At 37.6% G+C, this 21,915-nt stretch overlaps 1 protein-coding gene across 3 annotated transcripts in view; it reads left to right on the top strand.

Annotated features, from left to right (window-relative positions):
* LOC104612898 (protein ENHANCED DISEASE RESISTANCE 2) overlaps positions 1-21,915 on the top strand; it is a 58,411-nt gene that overhangs the window by 34,806 nt on the left and 1,690 nt on the right. For all 3 annotated transcript variants that reach the window (XR_016084198.1, XM_019200394.2, XM_019200396.2), the window contains exons 11-21: positions 7,084-7,148; positions 7,242-7,313; positions 7,439-7,591; positions 11,646-11,872; positions 11,946-11,985; positions 12,081-12,241; positions 12,356-12,457; positions 15,736-15,780; positions 15,865-16,005; positions 17,890-17,985; positions 18,092-18,193. Coding sequence is in view for 2 of the 3 variants with exons in the window: in XM_019200394.2 (XP_019055939.1) it covers positions 7,084-7,148; positions 7,242-7,313; positions 7,439-7,591; positions 11,646-11,872; positions 11,946-11,985; positions 12,081-12,241; positions 12,356-12,457; positions 15,736-15,780; positions 15,865-16,005; positions 17,890-17,985; positions 18,092-18,193 (1,204 nt within the window). In the remaining variant the exon portion in view is untranslated. The remainder of the gene's footprint in view (positions 1-7,083; positions 7,149-7,241; positions 7,314-7,438; positions 7,592-11,645; positions 11,873-11,945; positions 11,986-12,080; positions 12,242-12,355; positions 12,458-15,735; positions 15,781-15,864; positions 16,006-17,889; positions 17,986-18,091; positions 18,194-21,915) is intronic.

Raw genomic sequence — 21,915 nt, 5'->3', positions numbered from 1 at the left:
TTCAGTAGATATAGTTCCAAGTATTCCCCTTGAGCCTGAGCCTGTTATTTTTTCTAATGATAATGTTTCTGTACCTAGCACTATTGTTGCAGCTGATCCCACTGACCTTGATCTTCCCATTGCACTTCGCAAAGGGAAGAGAAAGTGTATAACCCATTGCATTTCACACTATCTCTCCTATAGTGCCTTATCACCCTTTTACCGAGTTTTCCTTTCTTCCCTGGATTCTATGTCTATACCCAGGAATGTTACTGAGGCTCTCTCCAAACCTGAGTGGAAAACAGCCATGCAAGAAGAGATGGAAGCCTTGGTTAAAAACCAAACTTGGGAAATAGTTGATCTTCCTCCAAATAAGGAGACAGTCGGATGTAGATGGGTGTTCACTGTGAAGTATAGGGCCGATGGCAGGATAGAGAGGTACAAGGCCAGGTTGGTTGCAAAAGGGTATACTCAAACATATGGCATTGATTATTTGGAAACCTTTGCATCGGTGGCTAAGATGAGTTCAGTCTGTATCCTCTTGTCTCTAGTAGCCACCTATTCATGGCCCCTGTTTCTGCTTGATGTTAAAAATGCATTCCTCAATGGTGATTTGCAGGAGGAGGTATATATGGACATTCCAGCAGGTTTTTATGAAAATGTTGGTAAAGGAAAGGTATGTAATCTCAAAAAATCATTGTATGGCTTGAAACAATCTCCTAGGGCTTGGTTTGACAGGTTCAGAGGGGCACTTACCCATTTTGGGTACACATAAACCCAGTCTGATCACACCCCCTTTGTGAAGAGGAGAGATGCTCTTGTGTCAATTCTAATTGTGTATGTTGATGATATAGTGGTTATAGGAAATTATCTAAAGGAGATTGATGCTCTCAAAAAATTATTGCAACAAGAATTTGAGATCAAAGATCTTGGTGAGTTCAAATACTTCCTGGGAATTGAGGTTGCAAGATCCAAGCAGGGGATCTTCATTTCTCAGAGAAAGTATGTACTTGACCTACTGCGGGAGACTGGGAAGCTAGGAACCAAACCAGCCGACACTCCTATTGATCCAAATCATAGAATTAATGTTGTAGATGGTGAGTTGGTAAAAAATGTGGGGAGATATCAAAGAATGGTGACCTGACTGTTATGTTTGTGTATGGCACAACCACATATTTCCTATGTCGTCAGTGTTGTGAGTCAGTACATGCATGCACCTCGGGTTCAGCATTGGGAAGCTATTGAGAGAATACTTGCATACTTGAAGAAGCACCCCGACAGAGGTGTCCTTTTCTCAAATCATGAAAATCTAGAACTGGAATCCTATACAGATGCAGACTGGGCAGGTTGTTTAGATGACAGGAGATCTACATCAGGAGTATGTACCTTTGTAGGTGGAAACTTGATCTCATGGAAGAGCAAAAAACAAGCAGTTATGGCTAGGTCAAGTGCAGAGGCTGAGTATAGATCCACGGCTAATGGTGTCTTAGAACTACTTTGGGTTAGATCCTTATTGAGCGAGATTGGGGTAAAAATAGAGGAACCTATGATGCTATACTGTGACAATCAGGCTGCAATCAATATTACCCACAATCCAATTCAGCATAACAGAACACATCGAAGTAGATAGACACTTCATAAGAGAAAGGTAACAACCGCAGAAGTTTCTTTGCCTTATGTCTTTTCAGAGTTGCAGTTGGCTGATGTCCTCACTAAAGGGGTTGCAAAGAACAAGCTTGAACATGGTCTATGCAAGTTGGGAATGTGTGACATTTACTCCCAACTTGAGAGGGAGTGTTGAAGATTAGTCAGCTTTGTGTTATTTTAAGAGTAGTTGTTTTATGTTAATTGTTAAATAGGAAGTGGGGACCACAGCAGTTATGTGAGTCCAAATTTTATTATCTATTTGAGTCTTTTATGTGCCTTTTAATGTTTTGCCGCCCTATAAGGGCATAGTAGTCTTTGTACTCTTATATTTTTAATATAAATATTAGGTGAAGGGGGCGGCCAGATCATCACTCTCTTTCTTTTCAAGATCTCTTCTTCTTCTCTCTTCCTTCTCTCTTCAAGAAAACACTCTTTTCTTTCATATTTTTTAATTCAGCAGATTTCTACGGATAGCAAGCTATGAAATAGCACGCAGGAATATCTCTATTGAGTATTGACGATGGCAACAGAATCATACCGCTACTTCATTTTTAAAATCCAATATTACCCACAAGCAAGCAAATAGACAATCAACTATCAAGAAAAGCCCAAACTTTAGTATATCAAGTTTAAAAGGATAACGTTGAGGTTGACAAGAAGGCAAGTTAAATATATGTTGAAGAAAAACCAGATTGAAGAAATCCAGATTACATGGTATTATTACATCGTTTAAATAAAAGATCAAATTTCTGCATAATGATATTAACAGGGTTTGCATGAAAACCATTTGATTGGTACAGAAATCAAATTGCAGTAAAAGATGAGAACTATTCTCAGTTCTCACCAGTTGCAATCAAATCCAACATATATTTCTCAGAGGGAATAAGGAAAGCGATTGGAAGCTGATGTCTTCAATGACAACCAAAAAAAGAAAGAATCTGAAAACAGAATAAATCTCGTACCTTATAAGATTATTCTTTCTTATGTATTTGTGCTAAAAATTTGAAGATATTGTCCAGAAAAATGTGGGAAAAAAGAGCATGAGACTATTTAATGTTGGAGATGGTGAGAGATGTTTGTTGGAGTCGATCTCTCTAGTCTGTGCGGTGGTAGAGGAAGAAAGGAGATCAGGGCTTTTGTGCCTAATGTCTCTTTCTGTCTAGGTGAGTGAAATTGAAATTAAAAAACACTAGCAAATGTGTTTTTGTTCTATGGGAACATCCAGAACGTGAGAAAAGTTCCCATGGAACAATACCAAACGGGGGCCGAAGTTGCGAGATCAGGCAAAGGCATCTTCATTTCTTAGAGGAAGTACATCCTAGATCTTTTGCAGACATTAGTAAGCTTAGAGTCAAGCATGTAGGTACACCAATTGATAGTAATCACAAACTGGTAAAGAAGGTGGTGAACCTCTCTCTTAATGTAAGGCAGTTCTAGAGGCTTATTTGGAGATTGTTGCACTTGTCCATGTCTAGACCCGACATTGCTTATGCTATTGGGGTGTTGAGCCAGTATATGCATGTCCCTAGGACTACTCATCTTGCTGCTGTAGAGCATGTTCTGAAGTACTTAAAAAGGTTTCCTAGTAAAGGTATCCTCTTTTCCAAGCATGGCCACTTGAAAGTAGAAGTCTTCACAGATGTAGATTGGGTTGGATCAGTTGATGATAGGAGATTTACTACATGTTATTGCACATTCGTTGGAGGAAATTTGGTAACCTAGGGAAGCAAGAAACAAACAATGGTTGCTAGGTCAAGTGTGGAAGCAAAATATAGGGCCATGGCACATGGAGTTGCAGAAATTTTGTGGTTAAAGAATATGTTGAAGGAGTTGGGAGTTGAAATTCATAGCTCAATGTCATTGTACTGTGACAACCTGGCAACAATCAATATACCAACAATCCTGTGATGCATGAAAGAATAAAACATATTGAAGTTGACAAGCATTTCATCTGTGAGAAGCTTGAATCTGGTGAAGTATGTATCCCTTATGTAAATCCTATGCATCAGTTGGGTGACATCTTCACTAATGGTGTTTCAGGTACCCGACATATGGATATCTTTACCTAGTTTGGAATGATAGATATATACAGCCCAACTTGAGGGGGAGTGTTGTTAGGAATGCTATTGGACCTGTTATTGGACTGTAAGTGGGCTGTTAGCGGGCCCGTTTATATGTTTACCTCTGTTAAGCTGTAATCAGGGGTATTCTTGTAATAACCCTGTTAGAGTCGACAATCCAGGGTATTTAAGTCATTCCATAGTTTTACTTTAAGTTGTTTTGTCTATTGTGTCTGAGACTGAATAGTGTCCCATACATAAAGAGGGGCATAAAGGTCTTTGTACTTGTATATATATATATATATATACATTAATTCTGGTCAGCGGGAGGGTGATTTCTCTCTTCTGAAGACCAGCTGAACTATCTCTTCCTCTTTCCCTCTCTTTCTTTCTCTCTTTCTCTCTTCCTCTCTTCTTCCTCCCTTCTTCTCTCTCTTTCCTTTTATTTCAGGAAGTAAATCAAGTGTGATCGAATAACTAATAATCCCCTTTTATTTGAACACCCTAATATATAAGCCAAGTGGGATGCCGCCCCTACTATCTTTTTTGGCAAACTTTCTCTGTGCCATTTATCTCTTTTCTTCTTCTTCTTCCATTCTAGATTCACAATTCAGAAGAGTTCCTTGAGAGTTTGATGACCCATAGCAGCAGTATGTCCAATTAGTCATGGTAGTAGGAGTGGCAGCAGCTGGCTTTTACAATACAAATCCTGTATTATTTGTTGCTTGTCTTTGTATTGATTCTTGGGATGCAGATTCCTTGAGTCAAAGAACCAGGTAATGTTCGATTTGCTCTTCTGGTGACAAAGTAGAGAATTAGGTTTCAATTTTATTGATTTAAATCACATGGACTGTATAAATTGTAAGATTCAAGGATTAAATCATAGGATTCAAACGGTTATCATAATATTTTTGTAGAAAAGGATTCAGACACAATTTGAATTGAAACCCTTGGGGTTCACAAATTGTAAGATTTTGACAATTATGGAGCCAATATTTTAATTTTAGGCTCTTTTGTATATTAGGCTTATATAAGCATTCTCTTGGTTTGAGATAGGGTTGAAAAGTTCAAGGAGAGGTAAGCTATTCTAATAGTCTTGTATTGCTTGGATTTCTTGTAGTGGATTAGCCCCTCCTCCTGTGGGTATAGACATTGTGGTTAGGTCAACCCACATGAATCTTGCGTATGCTGTTTAGCTATTTATTTTCTTTATTTTTCTTGTTTAACTTCTTTTCTGCTGCAGATTGACAAAAGAACCAAGACATTTAAGGCTTGTTTAGAAGGGCTGAGCCCCAATACAAGTCAGCTCTACCTACACCACTCCTCCCCAAGGACTAGGCTAGCTGCTGCTCATTGTCCAATCTCTTAATCTTTTGGAACAAGATGTTTCCTTTGGACAATATGGATGTAGTCTCCTGAATAATGACTAACATATAAGATACATTGAATATATTGAACTGTCTGTTTTGGCTAGCCTGTGCCTCACCTAGTCTGTTTGGCTTTGGGTGCAGGACCTTGTTTTCCTATAACAACATGCTCTTAGTTACAATCAAGTTTAGTTGTCAATGATTGAACTCTTTTGAGATTCAAGTAATTAGTGCCTTTGATGATATGGTTGTCTGTTTCTTTCCAAAGTCTCCAGCACAGTGCAAAGGGAGGCATCTTTCATGAAATCCCGCCTTGAGCTAGAGTGCATGAGGTTACTATCCTGATCAAGTCAAAGAGTTTGGATGGGAAGAGCCAGGATGGTCCAAAGTGGGATCTTATTCTGGTTCATCATCCAAAGGGAGAGTGTGCAAAATGCAGTGGGAACCACCTCTAAGAGATCTTATAAAATTAAACTTTGATGGGAGCAACATTGGAAATCCTGGCCCTTCAGGGGTGGGAGGGGTCTTTAGAGATGTGAATGGATTGATTTTGGCACTGTTTCCAGGTCCCATTGGTTGTGGGAATTCAATAAGATCTTAGTTGCTAGCAGTGCCACAAGGATTGAGACTGGCAAGACAAATGAATTTGAAAGGTATTGGAGCTGCAGGGAATTCTAAGGTGGTGGTCATCTGGTTCCTGCTTTATTGACAATAACAAGGAAACGTGGCAAACTAGCAATATAGAAAAGAAATCAAGGAGATAAACTGGCTGGTGAGGGATTCAGTTGTTACTTACAGATGGATGTGAAGATCAGAAAATGTAATAGCTGATGGTTTGGATAAACTAGGGGTGAACAGGGAGTGCATGTTTTGGGAAAAGTTGTAACCATTTATAAATTTGGGATAGGAGAATATGAACTATTTGTGAGGAGGTTAAGCGTTGTATTTTCAAGGGGTTAGGGGGTGTTCTGGACCAAGAGACAAACCAGTGGTACATAATTTATTCTTATTTTATAATGTTTCTGTTACTCATCCAAAAAAAGGGACCAGATTGTTGTTAGACCTTACAATGGAAAAAAAACGGAAATATATTATTGAAAACATTATACTGATAAAAAATAGGGTCGTTTACAAAAACACCCTATAGTTTTACATATTTATGAAAACCTACCCTATATTATGCATTTTACTAAAAGACCCCCTATATGTTGCAACCAAATTACTTAGTTGACTTTCTGTTAATTCGTATTGCCTTCTGGAAATGGTCAGGTGACCACTAAGCAAAGCAGAAAATATTTAAAGGCATGGATCCATGGCTGTTATTCCAAAAGTACCCCTAGCACTTCAAGCTTTTAGAAAGACCTCCCCCCCTGTCCCCCAACAAAACCTGTTTGGAGAAGACAATGAGTGCATGTAATTGGCTTCACGTTTCAGGTAGGTGCCATTTTCTGAACTCCATATTCTCTGATAATAATAGATTTAAAATGTAAATAATGAATACTGAGCTTAAGACGAAGAATAGACATTATTTATGGTGATTTTTCCTTCATGTGATCCATGTTTACATGCTATTAGTTGGCTTTCATCAATTAGAATTGTAACCTCATTGTGATGTCTCTTCTTCATCTTTTTGTTGATATGGTAAGAAAGTTTGCCCATGTTTTACCAGGGGCAAGAACAACATTTCCATTTTTATTATCTTTTGATTAAATTTGTATGAAAGGAAGTTAGGGTTAAAATCATCATTGTATTTTAGTAAAATGCAAGCTATAGGGTAGGTTTTAGTAAATACATGAAATTATAGGGTGTATTTTAGTAAATGACCCAAAAATTACTGGAAACATTAAAAAAAAAAATACTGAAATTTTGAACTACAAACAATTAGAAAGTTGATGTTTCCATCTTCTGAACCTAATAAGACCTTTCTAAATGTTTGTACACTGCAGCAAGGCTTTGGGAAGTTGGTCAATTCTACACTTAGAAATGAAAAGTAGTGTATTAACATTTGCCTAGTACTTTTGCTAGTGCAGGTTTGTCTGGCCCCGTGACCTTTGCTATGTGCGTTATTGGCGTCGTAATGATGATGGAAGTTATGGTTAGTGTTTTTTCTATCTTTTTTCTAACTGTTACACTCCTTTTTTCCTTTCAACTCTTGCTTTACCCAGGATTCTTGCTTCTTATTGTGCAGTTGTTCTATTTCGTTCTAGAGAGCATGAGAACTGTAGTCCACAGCCAGGATTTGTTCGGGCCCATGTTGAGAGTATAGTCATTTCCTCTCTGGTTTATACTGAGGATTCATGAATCTAAGAACTGTATAGATCTATTAATTGCTACATTTAATTAATTAAAGCCAATAGTCCTCATGTATTTTGATGTTTTCATCAGGTGGAGGATTCACCATTTCCCCATTAAAACCTCATTGTGGACCTCGAGCAAAAGTGCAGTATCTTATGCAAATTGATCTCAAAGGGTGGGGAGTTGGTTATTTTCGATCATTTCGGAAACATTGCCTCCTCAATATGCTCAATAGTGTAGCTGGTAGGCTCCTATGTCTAAGTTGTACTTATCAATTTGGAGTTTCAATAGACACATGTTTATATTTGTGAAAATTCTTCCATCTTGGCATGTATGCTATAGTAAAACCTTACAATGAACATGTCTTAAGTTGTGAAAAAATGCAGCCCAACTCTCAGAACAAAAATTATAGTCACAAAGTCATACCTGTCCCTGTTCCAAGCCCAATTAGCTAAGCTGTCCACAACTGGGTCTCTCTCTAGATTCCAAAAAATTGACATGTAAATTAGAAATGTCTTCCTTCTCATTAAAAGAATCTAAATCTCTATCGTCCTCTAGCAATCCTTTGGACTCCATCTAATGGTATTTGCTAGGCCCTCCTCAATGGCCAAAGAAGGACATCATAGTCTCAATGCAATCATTATGCTTGTGACCATCAGAAGAGCCACCCCTTAAGCCTTGGTAGAGTTTAATTCCTCTGAGTCTACTAAATGTTGAAATGGTGTGTCCATCTTGATTGTTAAAATACCAACTCTGCTGACTGAAACTGAACCTGGGTTAAAGTGATCTACAATCAGATTGTAGTTTCACCTTTCTACTGAATAAGTTATTGAGGAAGTTGTGAACTTTTTAATGGTTGAAACTGAAATTGCTTTTGAAACAATATATTTGAAAACATGTCAAAATTCAATGGGCTAAATGCAGTAAGCCATTACAAAAAAAAAAAAAAAATTGTAACAATATATTTTGTAATGTTATTTGAATACATTATTTGGCTGATCTTTTAATCCATTGAATTTCAAGTTACATGTCCCTTGAAAGTCATTTGAACTGTCTAATTTCATTTCTGAAACTCCATACAGCCATTTGATCAGTAGCCAGCTGATCACCACCTTAGAGTCGTCTTCAAAGATCAACTTTTCAACTCCCATTTCCTTTGCAAGTATGACTCCCTCTTCATCACACCTCCAATTCTAGAAGGTCCTGGGTTGCCCACACACCATCAAAATTCAGCTTCCATCACCCTCTGCCTGGAGGTACTGTTAAGACCGCTGAAACAGAACAACAGAAGATAGTTAGTCAGTTTTACAAGATTCTCATCGTGATCTTCAAACCCTGACGATCCAAAACGGATGGTCATGGCGTCGGTGAAGTCTGCCCAAGATTGACGAGGATGCCCCCGTCGGTTCCACCGAAACCGTAGGATAGTTTCCCCCTCAAGATGCGTCGAAGCTAGAGCCACCCTGTCTTGCCCAGGTGTGTCTCATGGTAATCAAAATATTGCTTGGCTCTGAGAATCCAGGGAGTCGGGTCGCCGCCTGAGAAGATGGGGAAGTTGATTTTTGCTGCTCTCATTGCCACCGGCCCTGTTCTGCGGCTGTTTTCATTGCTGTGCTCCTCTTGGCTTCCTCTGCTGTTGTTCATTGGCACCTGCTCCAGCCGATTGAGGAGAGCGGTGAAACCTTCCTTCATTTGTTTGAGGTCTGATGACATTTGATGGATCTCTACTTCCATCTGATCTACCCGGGCATCTGCTGACGTTGTCCTTGTGTTGGTCATGCTGGCTCTGATACCAACTTGTTAGGAACCTGCCTAACTCAGGGCTCTTTGAGGGAGCCAACCTCCTGAATTCAATGGTAGGGAAGAGGGAGAAAGAGAGAGAGAGAGGGAATTAATGCCGAAAAGATTCATGCCTTTATTTCCCTTGTGTTTAACTATTTATACTGTTTTACATTCTTTAATTCCTTTCTGTTACAACTGTTGCAAGTGGACAATTAGTTGTGCTGACGTGGCCTTCTCTTGTAAAACTGACCAACTATCTTCTGTTGTTCTGTTTCAGCGGTCTTAACAGGTACCCAATCCATTTTTACTTTTGTTTTACCAGGTGCAGAAGCTGCAATTGCCCTCTAATTCCTGACTTAAGTAGAGATATGAGTTTCTTCCCTCAAGAGCTCTCCTAAATAGAGTCCATATCAGCAATGACCCTTCCATTAAGGATACTGGATGAATCAAATCATGTTCATGACGTAGTTTCATAAGGAACTGCATGGCCTTCCTTTCATTGTTAAGTTTTTGAAATTTCTCAATGAAGGAAGGATCATTAGTATGGTATCTATCATCTCTACTTCAGTCCACAGATAGATGATACACTCTTTCTCAATGAAGGAAGGATCATTAGTATGGTACCTATCATTTCTTGTCTCCTTGAGTGTAATTGAAGATATCATGTTCTAATTGAAAATTTTGGGCTACATTGGTTTGCTGATACACTCTTTCTAATTTTTCCATTATTAACCTCTCATTATTCCAAATCAGTTTAAGTTTCTCATCTGGTTCGACTGTTGTCTCATCAAGGAAACCCCCACAGACTTTTTACTTCAACATAATATTGAAATTGAAACATCCACATACTGTAGTTTGCTCCACCAAAGTGTGAAACCAAAACTGAGATTAAGACAGCAAGTCAGTCTTATCCGAAACAGGGAAGGACATATCATTGCTATGTCCTCAGGACCAATTGGACATGGGGATTCCACAAGGGCTGAACTTTATGCAGTGTTTTATGGACTACAGCGGACAAGGGAGATGAATCTCACTAATTTAGTTATTGAAGGTGACTCTAAACTGGTAATTGGATTGCTATAAAATAGCAAGGAAGCAGTATGGAATTACAGAAATGAGATTAAGCAGATAGAAATGGCTAGTAGGGACCATGAATACAAAGTCACAATGGGTACAGAGATCTGCAAATGGGTTGGATGACACTTTAGCTAAGTAAGGGGTTAACAGGAATCAATTGTATTGGGCCAGTTGTATGGTGATGCTGCAGTAGGTAGTAATTGCTACGCTACCCAAGGGTTCTTTGTAATACTTCTGTTTTATATTAATAAAATGCTTCAGTTACTAATCTGAAAAAAGCCAGTTTATCTGAGCCATAGTATCAAGCAGTAAAGCAAGACAGTGCTGTATACTGAATGAAAATCGACCAAAAGATAGCTTTGATAGATCAGTACTCCCAAACCTGAAGAATAAAGTGTAAACACCCTAGACTCTTAAAGAGATAAATGGGGAAGAGAATCAAAAGTTTTTCCACTGATACGGCAAAAGTCCTAAAAGCAATTCTGTTGGCGTTCAAAATATGGTTTGAAACTTGTTCAAGTAGACCAGCTAAATAAGGTTCTTTTGAACAACCGACCTGAGAGACCCTTTATTACATAAAAACGATAGAGAATCTAGGTCCCCTTGCCCAGATTCCAACAGATAAAGAAGAAACTCTGAAAATACCAGATGCAATGAGCTTTTTTTCACATTTCCAGCAGATCAAAATGTGAGCCAAAACAGCCCTCTAAAACCCAATAAAGAATCCCCAAAATACCTAGAATGATTTTCAAAAAGGTTCCTACCAGATAGAAAGTGCAGCTCCTAAGGAGAAGTATCATTGTATCCTCTCATCTTCAACTTTCAAAAGAAAACTGCAATTATAGAGTCCAGGAAAAGCAGCACTTGCATCTTAATGATGAAGACACAATACTAAAAGAATGAAAATCAATCCAATCAATGGTCATAAATAAAAATCGATCCAATTGAACTTCTCTATCCAAAGAAGAAGAGAAGACACTCAAGAGGTGTATCCGATTGAATACCCCCACCTCTAAAGAGTGCCTGTTATTTACAATATTGCCCTTGAAACAATATATGGTTTACACATTGTTATACAATTAAAAGATATGATACAACCAATCCTATCATACAATTGTATGATATGAATAAAACTAGATATTATGTACAAATCTGTCTACAAAAAGAAGTGGGTGAAGTTTTGCTTTGCTTTTTATTCCTTTTTAGTTGTCAAATCCCACATTTTCTATCTTCTTTTGTTGATACTTTTTCACACTTTGTATACCAAATTATGCCCATTTTTATCTATAATATGTGTCAACAAAAAATGGAAACATGTCAGGGATTTATATCCCAAACATCAAGGATATTTTAAACCAGGGATCTTTATATGAAAAATTCTTTAGATATCTGAACTATGAATAGATTATTTACAAACTGTAATTATCTACTATGGCAGGGCTACGTGAATGGTTTTCTCAAACAGATGAAAGACATACAATTCCAATGATCCCAGTCATGGTAAATATGACCTCTGGTCCTCCCTCAGAAAAGGTTCAGAAAAATCAGGAACCTTCCATTCTTCGATCATTGGATAAGTTACATTCTGTTGGGAGAAATTCTATGATGATAGATGAATATTCTGATGACGATGAAGAATTTCAAATAGCTGAGTCTGAACAAGAGGTTTGTATTCCATTTCTGTTCTCTTGATCCTTTAATGCCTTATTCCTCTATACGAGTTTCTCCACTGTTTCAGGCTGGCTCAACTAGGCAAGAGATTGAACCCAAACAGACAGGTTGGTGATGACTACATTGTGTTTATTGTATGTTCATTATAATTTTATCCTTTTATCATCCAAATGTAGTGAATTTCTAATATAACATCTTTCAGAAACTGAAGCTGATAAGGAACCAGCTGAACAAATTGATATGTCCTGTTTTTCTGGCAATCTACGAAGGAATGACAATGATAATGGCCGTGACTGTTGGAGAATACCTGACAGCAACCTCTTCAAAGTCCGGAGCAAGAATTTTTGTTTCGACAAAACAAAGGTTATGCTGATTTCTTGTTGTCATGCTATTGGTACATCTGAATTCTGTTAAGGAACATTTTATGGCACTATTAGCCTTGAGTTGGCTTCCTTATTTGCAATATGCATTTTGCAGATTCCTGCAGGGAAGTATCTGATGGAGCTTGTTGCAGTTGATTGGTTCAAGGACACAAAAAGAATGGACCATGTTGTGAGACGTAAAGGCTGTGCAGTGCAAGTATATTGAATTACTCCTTCCCCTGTCATCTAAATGGCATATTGGTAGTACTGGTAAAAATCCTTGTCCTGGTATATGAGCTGCTCAAGTCTTGGGATGTGTGGCTAGGTTTTGAAACCTACCATTAGATGGGTCAAGAAGGTGACTGCCCAGATCAGACAGTGATCCAGTTGGTCAATCTTCTGATTCTTCTTCTCTCCAACCAATGAGATTTTAATAAATGAGTATATGGCATTAAAAAGTTAGGGAATAGAGCTCACTGTATTTAACTACTTTCTGTTCACACAATTTATTGGTGAATTTCAGCCTTTTGGGTGGCTCCACCAGCTGATATTCTTTGCCTCTTCAGGTCCTTATTTTTCTCTCCTCTAATAATACAAGGGTAGATGATATGGGTACCATGATGGTCCTAGAGTCAATCTAGGCCCAACAATAAATGACTAGCTCCTATACCTTGTCACCTTTTTTGAACTAGGTCCAATAAAATGCAGTATGGCTTAGGATGGGGCTGATCCTTCAAATTCAGTGTGGTCACCATCTCCAAGGACACAAAATACTTGCAATTCCCATTATCAAATTATACTACACAATCTGCCACCTTCTGTACAGCATATCTTGAAAATATTTCTCTGCAACTAGTCCACTTCAATCTTCTTGGGAGTGTTCAAAAATTTGACATTCTGATAATGCAAGTGCATCATGATCATCCCAAATCTCATCTTTTTCTGTTTGGTTGCTGAGTTCAGTATAAGAATTTTTTTTTTTTGCATGGATCACCATTTTAGTGGTTCTCTTCTTGCTCATCTGCAGCTAAATTCACCTGTCTAGCCTTGCATTCAGATGACATATCTCCCTCTTGCAGTCTTGCCAGCATTTATAACAAATGATACACTATTCTGTCCTCTGATTTTGTACACTGCCTCTACCAGAATTCATCCCTTGCTGTTTATAGGAACTAGAAGAAAGTTTTTGGGGTTGATTTAGCTCTCCTGACTTGGACCAGTAGATATGATCTTGATGCCTATTATTATTTAGGGGTCAACCTCCAGTCTTTTGAGTTGATTTTCCACTTCAGTCACCAATTATGTTGCACCCTCCAAAATGTCCAGACTAACTTAGCACCTTGGCAAAGAGATTGATACCAATGGAACTTAATTCACATAATTTAAATGTAGAAATTGTCTTCCATATTAATTTTAGCATCTTTTGGCCAAGTCTGAACTTTCCCTTTTTTTGGAATGTATTCGCTTCATCTAAATCTACTGCCACCATAAAGATGCATAACCCTTTACCGGGATTGCCACCAATTTGATTTTCTTGTTATCAGGAATCTGTAGGTAATAGAAAATCCTCATGATGGAATTCAGCTGATCCTAAGGATTCTGGAATCTCTACTCTTAGGTGGGGATCTATTCCTCCGCTTTGGCCCTTTTTTTTATCAATAACAGAAATCATTTTATTAATGGACAATAAAATTACAACCTTCCAGGAAGAGGTAAAGAGGCTTAACCCTCCCAAAAAAGAAAAAAGATAAGAAGATTACAATACAGCCCAAAACATCTGTTCCCTTCCCACCCCTTGTTTCGCCAATGTATCTGCAGAAGCATTTGCAGTCCTCTTCACCCATTGAAACTGAACTCCAACCTCCTAGATAGCCATTTAGCTTCCCTTCTCTAATTTGCATATTTCCACAATCCATTGTCCTTCTGTAACCAGCTTAAAACCAACTTTGAGTCTCCTTCAACAGTTAGTGTATGAATATTCAGCTCCTTTGTCTTCTTAAACCTTCCATTAAGGCACATATCTCAGCTCTGAGAGAGTCACCACTCCCAATGGCATAGTTCTCGAGGCGCCAAGGTGAGGCCAGGCAACTGGGGGGGCGCCTAGTTGCCTAGGTGATGGATTTTTTTTAAGTAAAAACATGTACCCTAGGGTAGTTCCCTAGGTTTCATGAGAAAAAAAAGAAGAAAGAAAAGAAATTTCGAAAAATGTAGGGGCTGAACCCCTATTTCTGTTATATGAAAAGAAGAAAAGAAAATTATGGTTCAGGTTTTGAAGTTTTTGAGGGTTTTGAAGAAAAAGAAGAAAAGGTGTTGATTGGACAACATTTTATGTTTTTTCTTACTTATTGGTTCAGGTTTTGAAGCCTTTGAGGGTTCAATACAGCATTTAGCAATGTTTGTGTTGATTAAACCCTAACAAATAAGAAAATGACAAAAATAAATTAGTATATAAACACACAAATTGAATATTTTAGTTTAAAATGTCTATTTTATAATTATAACCTCAAAAAATTAAGAATATAAAAGCTTGTTATAATATGCTATAGAAAACTGCTTGGCGATTAGGCGAAGCGAGACTCCAAGGGTGCCTTGACGCCTAGGCGTCACCTAGGCGCCCACCTAGGAATCGCCTTGACAACTATGCCCAATGGGGCCTGAAAACAAAGCAATCACCTTTCCATTCTCATCTCTTAACACCCCACCAACACTCAGGGGCCCAGGATTACATGGGTGCCCCTAGTTAGGCAGCTATCCCAAGGCACATAAGAAATTAAATGTTTTAGGGCCCATAAAGAAAGCCCACTACAGCAGAAATAAAGTAACTAAATAAATAAACAAAACTAAAGCCCACTCGGCCTAATCTCTCTACATGAAGCATGTGTAGGCGGAGTACTCCCAGGTTGTTATTGGATGTATGAGGGATCATTTCTATGGCTTTTGAGATTTGAGACATGATGAAGGATACAAGAACCCTGTCATCCAAAGTTAACATCTCGTTCATGTGGATTCCAAGGTCTATGAACTCTATGGCTGCCAGCTTAGCTAGAACATGTAGTTAGAACCTCTTTATATTTAGGAGCTGACATTTTGGGATGCTGTTTTTCAGTTTTCTTTTATTTTGTTCTAGGTGGCCTGGGTATTACAAGCTCCTGGTTGCTACTTGCTAGGATGTAGTATCGTGTATAATGTACTAATCTCATCTTTATATGGTCAATTACACGGAGCAGTTGTGTGATGAATGTATTTCAAAACTTCTTGGAAGAAAATATGACCATACTCATTCCCCCTCTCCTTCTGGTACCCTGAGTGACCTTTTGTTCATCAATTATCTAAAGTCAAATTCCCCCACCTATGTATAATGGGTCTTAAAGAGCACTTCTATAAGGGAAGAAAAAGAATTAAATATATGGGTCTATGCACTGATAAAAGAATGTCCATAGGTAATGGACTTGCCTAGACATATAATTCTCATTTCTCAATCTGTTGCTTGTGTAGGTTGCTTCAGAAAAGGGATTTTTCTCACTGGCCATCAATCTACAGGTAAAGGTTGATTTGGGTGTTCATTTATTATGTTAATTGATGCATTTGACGACTAAAAGGCAATATTGCATACTATCATTACAGGTGCCTGGGTCAACTCACTACAGTATGGTGTTTTATTTTGTAATAAAACAATTGGTGCCTGGATCTCTCTTGCAACGGTTTGTTGATGGTGATGATGAATTCCGTAACAGTAGGCTGAAACTCATTCCATCAGTTCCTAAGGTTTGCTTCTTAACCAAGTATAAATACTGGAAGGTATTCATCTATATATTCCAAAACTGTAGGAAGCAGTCTTCAGTCCCATTATGACTCGTGTCAGTGACTTCTGCTTGTACATGTATGAATAGCCAAAAAGTTATCATAGATGGATTATCCTTCTGGACTAATATTCAGCTATTAGAATACAAGGTAAGAGAAATAATTGTTTGACTGTATTAATGGAGGCAAAAGTTGGAAACAATGTTGTCAGTGCATTAAGGTGATGACTAATCATTTTGGCCTCCCTTGGGTGATGCAGTGACAAATTGTTGCCCAGGTGCTGAGTAGTGGACCACAATATATATGTTCTAAATTTAAAATATTGATGCAATATCATATATATAAGTTAATACAAACTACAAAGGAAGGCTAGATAAGTTGAAATAGTGAATGGCAATTATTTTTTTTCAAAGAATGACTGCAACCTTGACTATTTAATGTGGTTCCCTTGTTTGTCACAATTCTGCCAGCATACCACTGTTTGGAAGAATTAGAAGTCCACTATTGTTCTTTTATTTTACACCTTGTTTCTGTCTTATATACCACCGTCCAACCATGTACCATCAGAAATCCTTAAAGCAACTAATGTGCATATGACAAAATAAAGGCACATATGATATTATTTTAAATAAGAGATAAATTGATGTAGGACCAGCTCAGTTCTAGTCCTTAGGGAATGTTGAATGGTTTTCTTGATCAGAATTTTATGGCTGTTGATGACTGTAATGGATTCTTGAAGGAATAAGAGAGAAAATAGGGATAGAAAGAAGAGAGAAAATACCTGGAATCACTCATAGGGTGCCTAGAATCACTCTAGGGCATGGGAATCACTGACCATAGTTAGCATAAGCTGAAGAAAACGCAATATATTTCATTGCCTTTGTGTAAAACGTCCATACATATTTATACTCTAAACTCATAATAATCCTAGTAGTCAAACTGTTAGACTCATAATAGTCTTAGGAGTCAAACTGTTAGACTCATAATAGTCTTAGGAGTCAAACTGTTAGACTCAATAATCCTAGTAGGACTCTAACTACATTGTCATATTCTATTTCAATTCAAAAAAGACTCAATAACTCTAATCCTACTTATGCAATGACTCTAAAATTTTAACCATAAACAAACTATAACTAGACAATCAAACCCTATTATTGGACCCTACAGAAAAAATTATAAAATGGCAAAAATACCCTTGGTGTTCAATTCAGTCCAAATCGCAAGTACCATTACTATGCCATATCAGGATCTGTTGTAAGGCCTTCTTTCTAGAACAAGTCTTCAAGGGTGCTGATCGTTTCCTATCGTAAATAGAAGAAAATAAAATTTTACAATAACTCTGCGGTTGATCAGGTGGACTAGGCCAACTAGTGAAGTCAACCTAGTTGATCTAATTGATGCTTGTTAGTGGTGCAGTCAAGATGGCACTCAATAAACTAGTCAAAGCTTCAATATCAATGGTTGGTAGTTTGTCTATATTTGACTGTATTAAATACGACAAACCGTGCAATCTATATAAGAAAAATACTTCTATGAAGTTCAGAGTTTAAAAGCTTCTATTCATTGGGAACTTGTCATTAACATTAGAAGATGGGGCTAACATGGGAAATGGGACCTTATGTATGACAAATCCAACCCAGATGGTGCCTACCATATGAGCTGTTTCAGTTGTCCATACATTGCTGATTTAAAAGAATGAAACCTTACATGAAAAGAGAACTAACAGTTATTCATAATTATAATATCTGTACACCAGAGTATTGGAAGCATGGTTTTAGATGTGTTGCTGATTTATAAGAATGAAAACTTGCATTTGTTTGCCTGATCCTAGTTGCAAAAATCATGCAGGGCTCATGGATTGTACGACAGAGTGTTGGAAGCAGTCCTTGTTTATTAGGCAAGGCAGTTGATTGTAATTACATCCGTGGTCCCAAGTACTTAGAAGTAAATAACTCCTTTCATTGACTTTAGTTCATGATATTATATCTAGAAGTGCTTGCCTCGTAGAAGATGGAAAATGTTGCAAATTACAGAAATGATCACTTTGCAGATAGATGTTGATATTGGTTCTTCTACTGTTGCTAATGGAGTCTTGGGGCTTGTGTGTGGCGTAATCACAACTCTGGTGGTTGACATGGCTTTTCTTGTGCAGGTAAGTGTTTTTCTTTCTAATGAAAAATGGCATCTAGGGCTCTGTTATGTCTGTAAGCACTTCCTATAGCAAGCAGGTGATGCAGGGGCATCAGCTCAAAATATTTGGGCCTATGTTCAGCCCAATATCAAGGTCCAATATTGGCCCAATTTTTTTAGCCCAAGCAGTCAAAATACTTTAAAGGCATATGGTTTCATGAAAACAAGCATTGGAAAAGGAGTATGGAATATGGAGCCTTCAAATGGGAATAATGGACGTCCAACACTGGGATTTAAATAAAAAATTGGAATGATTGAATGTTGAGGTAATTAAGTCGTAGGTTTCATTAATAGGGGTTTGGAACATTCATAGAAATTTAAAAAGCATTGGTCTTCTCAAGTAAGAGTTACACATAAGAATTGTTAAATAGTGGGAATGGGTACAATTACTTCATAAGTGGTGAAAAACTACATGTCTTGGTATATTGCATATAAGTGCCAACTGCCATGGGGGATATCCATGGGAAGTATTTTTTTTCAGTTGTGTATCCTTTGCTTAGTAAAGCTTTTCATCTCTCTTTAAGCACTTTCTCTTCTATATTCCTTCGTCCAGCTGTTTGGTTTGTTATTGCAGTCCTTTTTCATCTCTCTTTGCACACCCTCAAAGTTTCCAATAACATCAATGTCCACCAGAACCAAAGGACCAGCCCCAACCTTTACTTTATCTGACCCCAAGTGGGCCCCACTCCCTTCTTCCTTTTTCGATCTCTCCCCCGAATCATTCCTCTTTTCTTTCTCAAAATCTCAAAAATCCATAGACCCAGCATATCAGCCTCACTAAAACCGAATTTTTTTTTTGTTCCCAAACTACCCTCATCTTTAACCTCTGAACCTACCTCAGAGAAAAACTTGTTCAACTTCCACCTCTTCGAACCAGTTGGAATCTGAGAATCACTTCCTCCTTCCTCAAGAAAAAGAAATCAAGCCAACCACCTGGGTATGTTCCTTCTATCACCACTCTTAAATCGAAAAGTTCTTTGCCAAAGTGAAGCAAAAAGGATGTTGGAACAAGATGAATTTCCTCCACTTCAATTAAAATACATGCGCTCACTAAATTCTTCCAATCCAGAGTTCTTGAGTCGATGAATCTAAAGATCCCACATGCATCCCCAACATCCTTGAAAGTTTGGAAACTCCAGGCATGGAGAGGGATGTCGAACATGTTAATCTAGACGAAACTTGAAGGCCCCACGTTTCTCAATGCACAAACGAGAGGATTCCATCTCCCCAACCTTAATTCTAGAACCCATACTTGATCTTGTTCATGCTCAAGGATATCCAAAGCTTCTTTCTCACTACTGAAGGAGAAAATAAAGAACCCCGCACCAAGTCTCCTCACCTGGAAATGTCTGCTTGGCTTCCATTTAGTCACCACCCAGCTCCATTCAACTTCTGGCTCAGAGTTAACTAAGCGACCAACCAAGCATTTGTTTAAAAGCTTTAGTTGATTAGGGTTCCTTCAATTGAACTTGTTACCACCTCTTTCTTGTGGTTCTCCACAAAACAGAAGTTTCGTTAAATCTCTAACCCACATCCTCCTTTTGCAACCAGCTTGTCACTAATTTTGAGTCACTCCAAGGGTTTTATTTGAATCCTTTTCTGCAAAAATATTACGACTTGTGTTTGAATCCTACAATTTGATTCATAAATCTTATTATACAATTCTTTTAGTTCACTCTGGTTAAAATAAATTTAATTAAGAATTAATTTTCTTCTTTGTCATTTTTTTATATTTAGTTTTATCAAGGGAAACTTGTTTAAATCCCTTACTAAAATTTATTTGCTTACATCATATGTAAGTTAAAGAATCATTGTATGTGAATTATTTGACTTTCAAGTCAAACTTGATTATATCATCTTAGGCTTTTATTATACAAGTGGTAAATGCTATTGTTTTAGGTACATATATGGTAGATATGGATTAAAAATAAGGTAAAATCACTTGCTATTTAGGATTTTAGTATATCTATAGTTTTTGACAAGTTTGTAAAAAATAGAAATAATCATACGACTTATGATATGATTCACGATCCAATTTGATTCAACTTTCTTTATGATTTACTATACGATTACAATTTTTAGAACATGTAAAGAGACATTGCTCTACTAATTGCATTTCACATTATTTTTCTTATTAGTCTCCCATAGTCACAAAGAATGATCTTGCAAATACTGACAGGCTGAAGCAATTATTGCATCAAGAGTTTAAGATTAAGCACCTAGGTGAGCTTCAATACTTTAAAGTTGCTAGATCAAAGCATAGGATTTTTGTTTCCCAATGGAAGCATGTTCTTGGCCTTCTAAGGGAGACTGGTAAGTTGGGTGCTAGATGATACACCTATTTATTAAAATTGTATGATCAATTTGGAAATCTAAGGCATATGTGAGTGGAGGCTTTGCAGAGTGGGGAGGTTCTTTAGGTGATAGGCACTCTACATTAAGTTTCTATACTGTTGTTAGTGATAATTTAGTATCTTAAAAGTGGGAAATAATCAATAGTGACTCATTCTAGTCCTGAAGCCAAGTACAGATCTATGGTCCATGAGGTGTTAAAGTTTCTATGGCTTCAATCCTTACAGAGAAAACTTGGAATTTAGGTGGAATAGCCCTTGTTGTTGTATTGTCACAATCATTTTTTTTTTTTTTGATCAATAACACTTTCATTAATTCATCGGTAGAAAATTTACAAGTGGAAGACAAACACACTTATCTTCCAAGAGTCACAAAGAACTTCAAGAAATGAAAAAAGAAAATACAAAGATACAAAGACACTAACGTTACATCTTAGCCCAAAACAAAGAATCCCTTTCTGCCCCTTGTTTTGCTAAACCGTCAGCTAGGGAATTAGCTGATATTTTAATCCAACATGTCTTAACTTCCATCTCCCGCACCAGCCATTTGAATTTCCTCTTCTCATTATTATACTTCCATAAATCACAATCATCTCGCCTTTAATATAGCACACAATCTTGTCCAACATGATAGGATTAAGCATATTGAGGTTGACAAGCACTTTATTAGGGAAAGGTGTCTTTGGCTAATATTTTTACCAAAGGAGTTACTAAAAATAAGCTGGAGTATGACTTGATTAAGTTGGGAGTGATCAACATATTCTCCCAACTCGAGGGGGAGTATTGAAAGTCTTTTTGTTGCGGAAAACCCAAGAAAAACATATTCGAATGGCACCCAAAAATCAAAGAAAAACAAAGATAAAGAGAAGCAAGCAAAGAGATCACACAGATTTACGTGGTTTGGCTTATAGCCTACGTCCATGGGCGTAGGAGGAGCTGAAATCCACTATGTAGTCAGCAATGGAGAAGAAATAGAGGTGTGCACTCACAACCTCGCTCACAGAAAACCCTAAACCCCAACTACACCCAATGTCTCACACTTCTCTTACAAGACAAGGACTAAGTATACATGAGAGAAAACCCCCAAAATACATAACTGTTCGTATTCGGTTCGGACCCATAAGTTGAATATGGATCGGGTCAGTTCCATGCTTCCACCACAAACCACTATGAAATTTTGCCTTCAGGTTTTCTCAAATTAATCCAGAGCAGATTCATGAAGTGGGTCGCCACAAACAATTCAAGGCACAAACATAACACTTTTCCTTCTTTGCTTCCTGCTCTCTCTTGCTTTCTCAAATTTCTGCTATTTTTCCTATTCTTTTGTTGATTT

This window comes from Nelumbo nucifera, chromosome 3 (assembly GCF_055504915.1).
Source record: "Nelumbo nucifera cultivar China Antique chromosome 3, China Antique-T2T, whole genome shotgun sequence".
In the NCBI taxonomy this organism is placed as follows: domain Eukaryota; kingdom Viridiplantae; phylum Streptophyta; class Magnoliopsida; order Proteales; family Nelumbonaceae; genus Nelumbo; species Nelumbo nucifera.
Note: the sequence above shows the minus strand (reverse complement) of the source record. Positions and strands in the feature narration are given on the sequence as shown.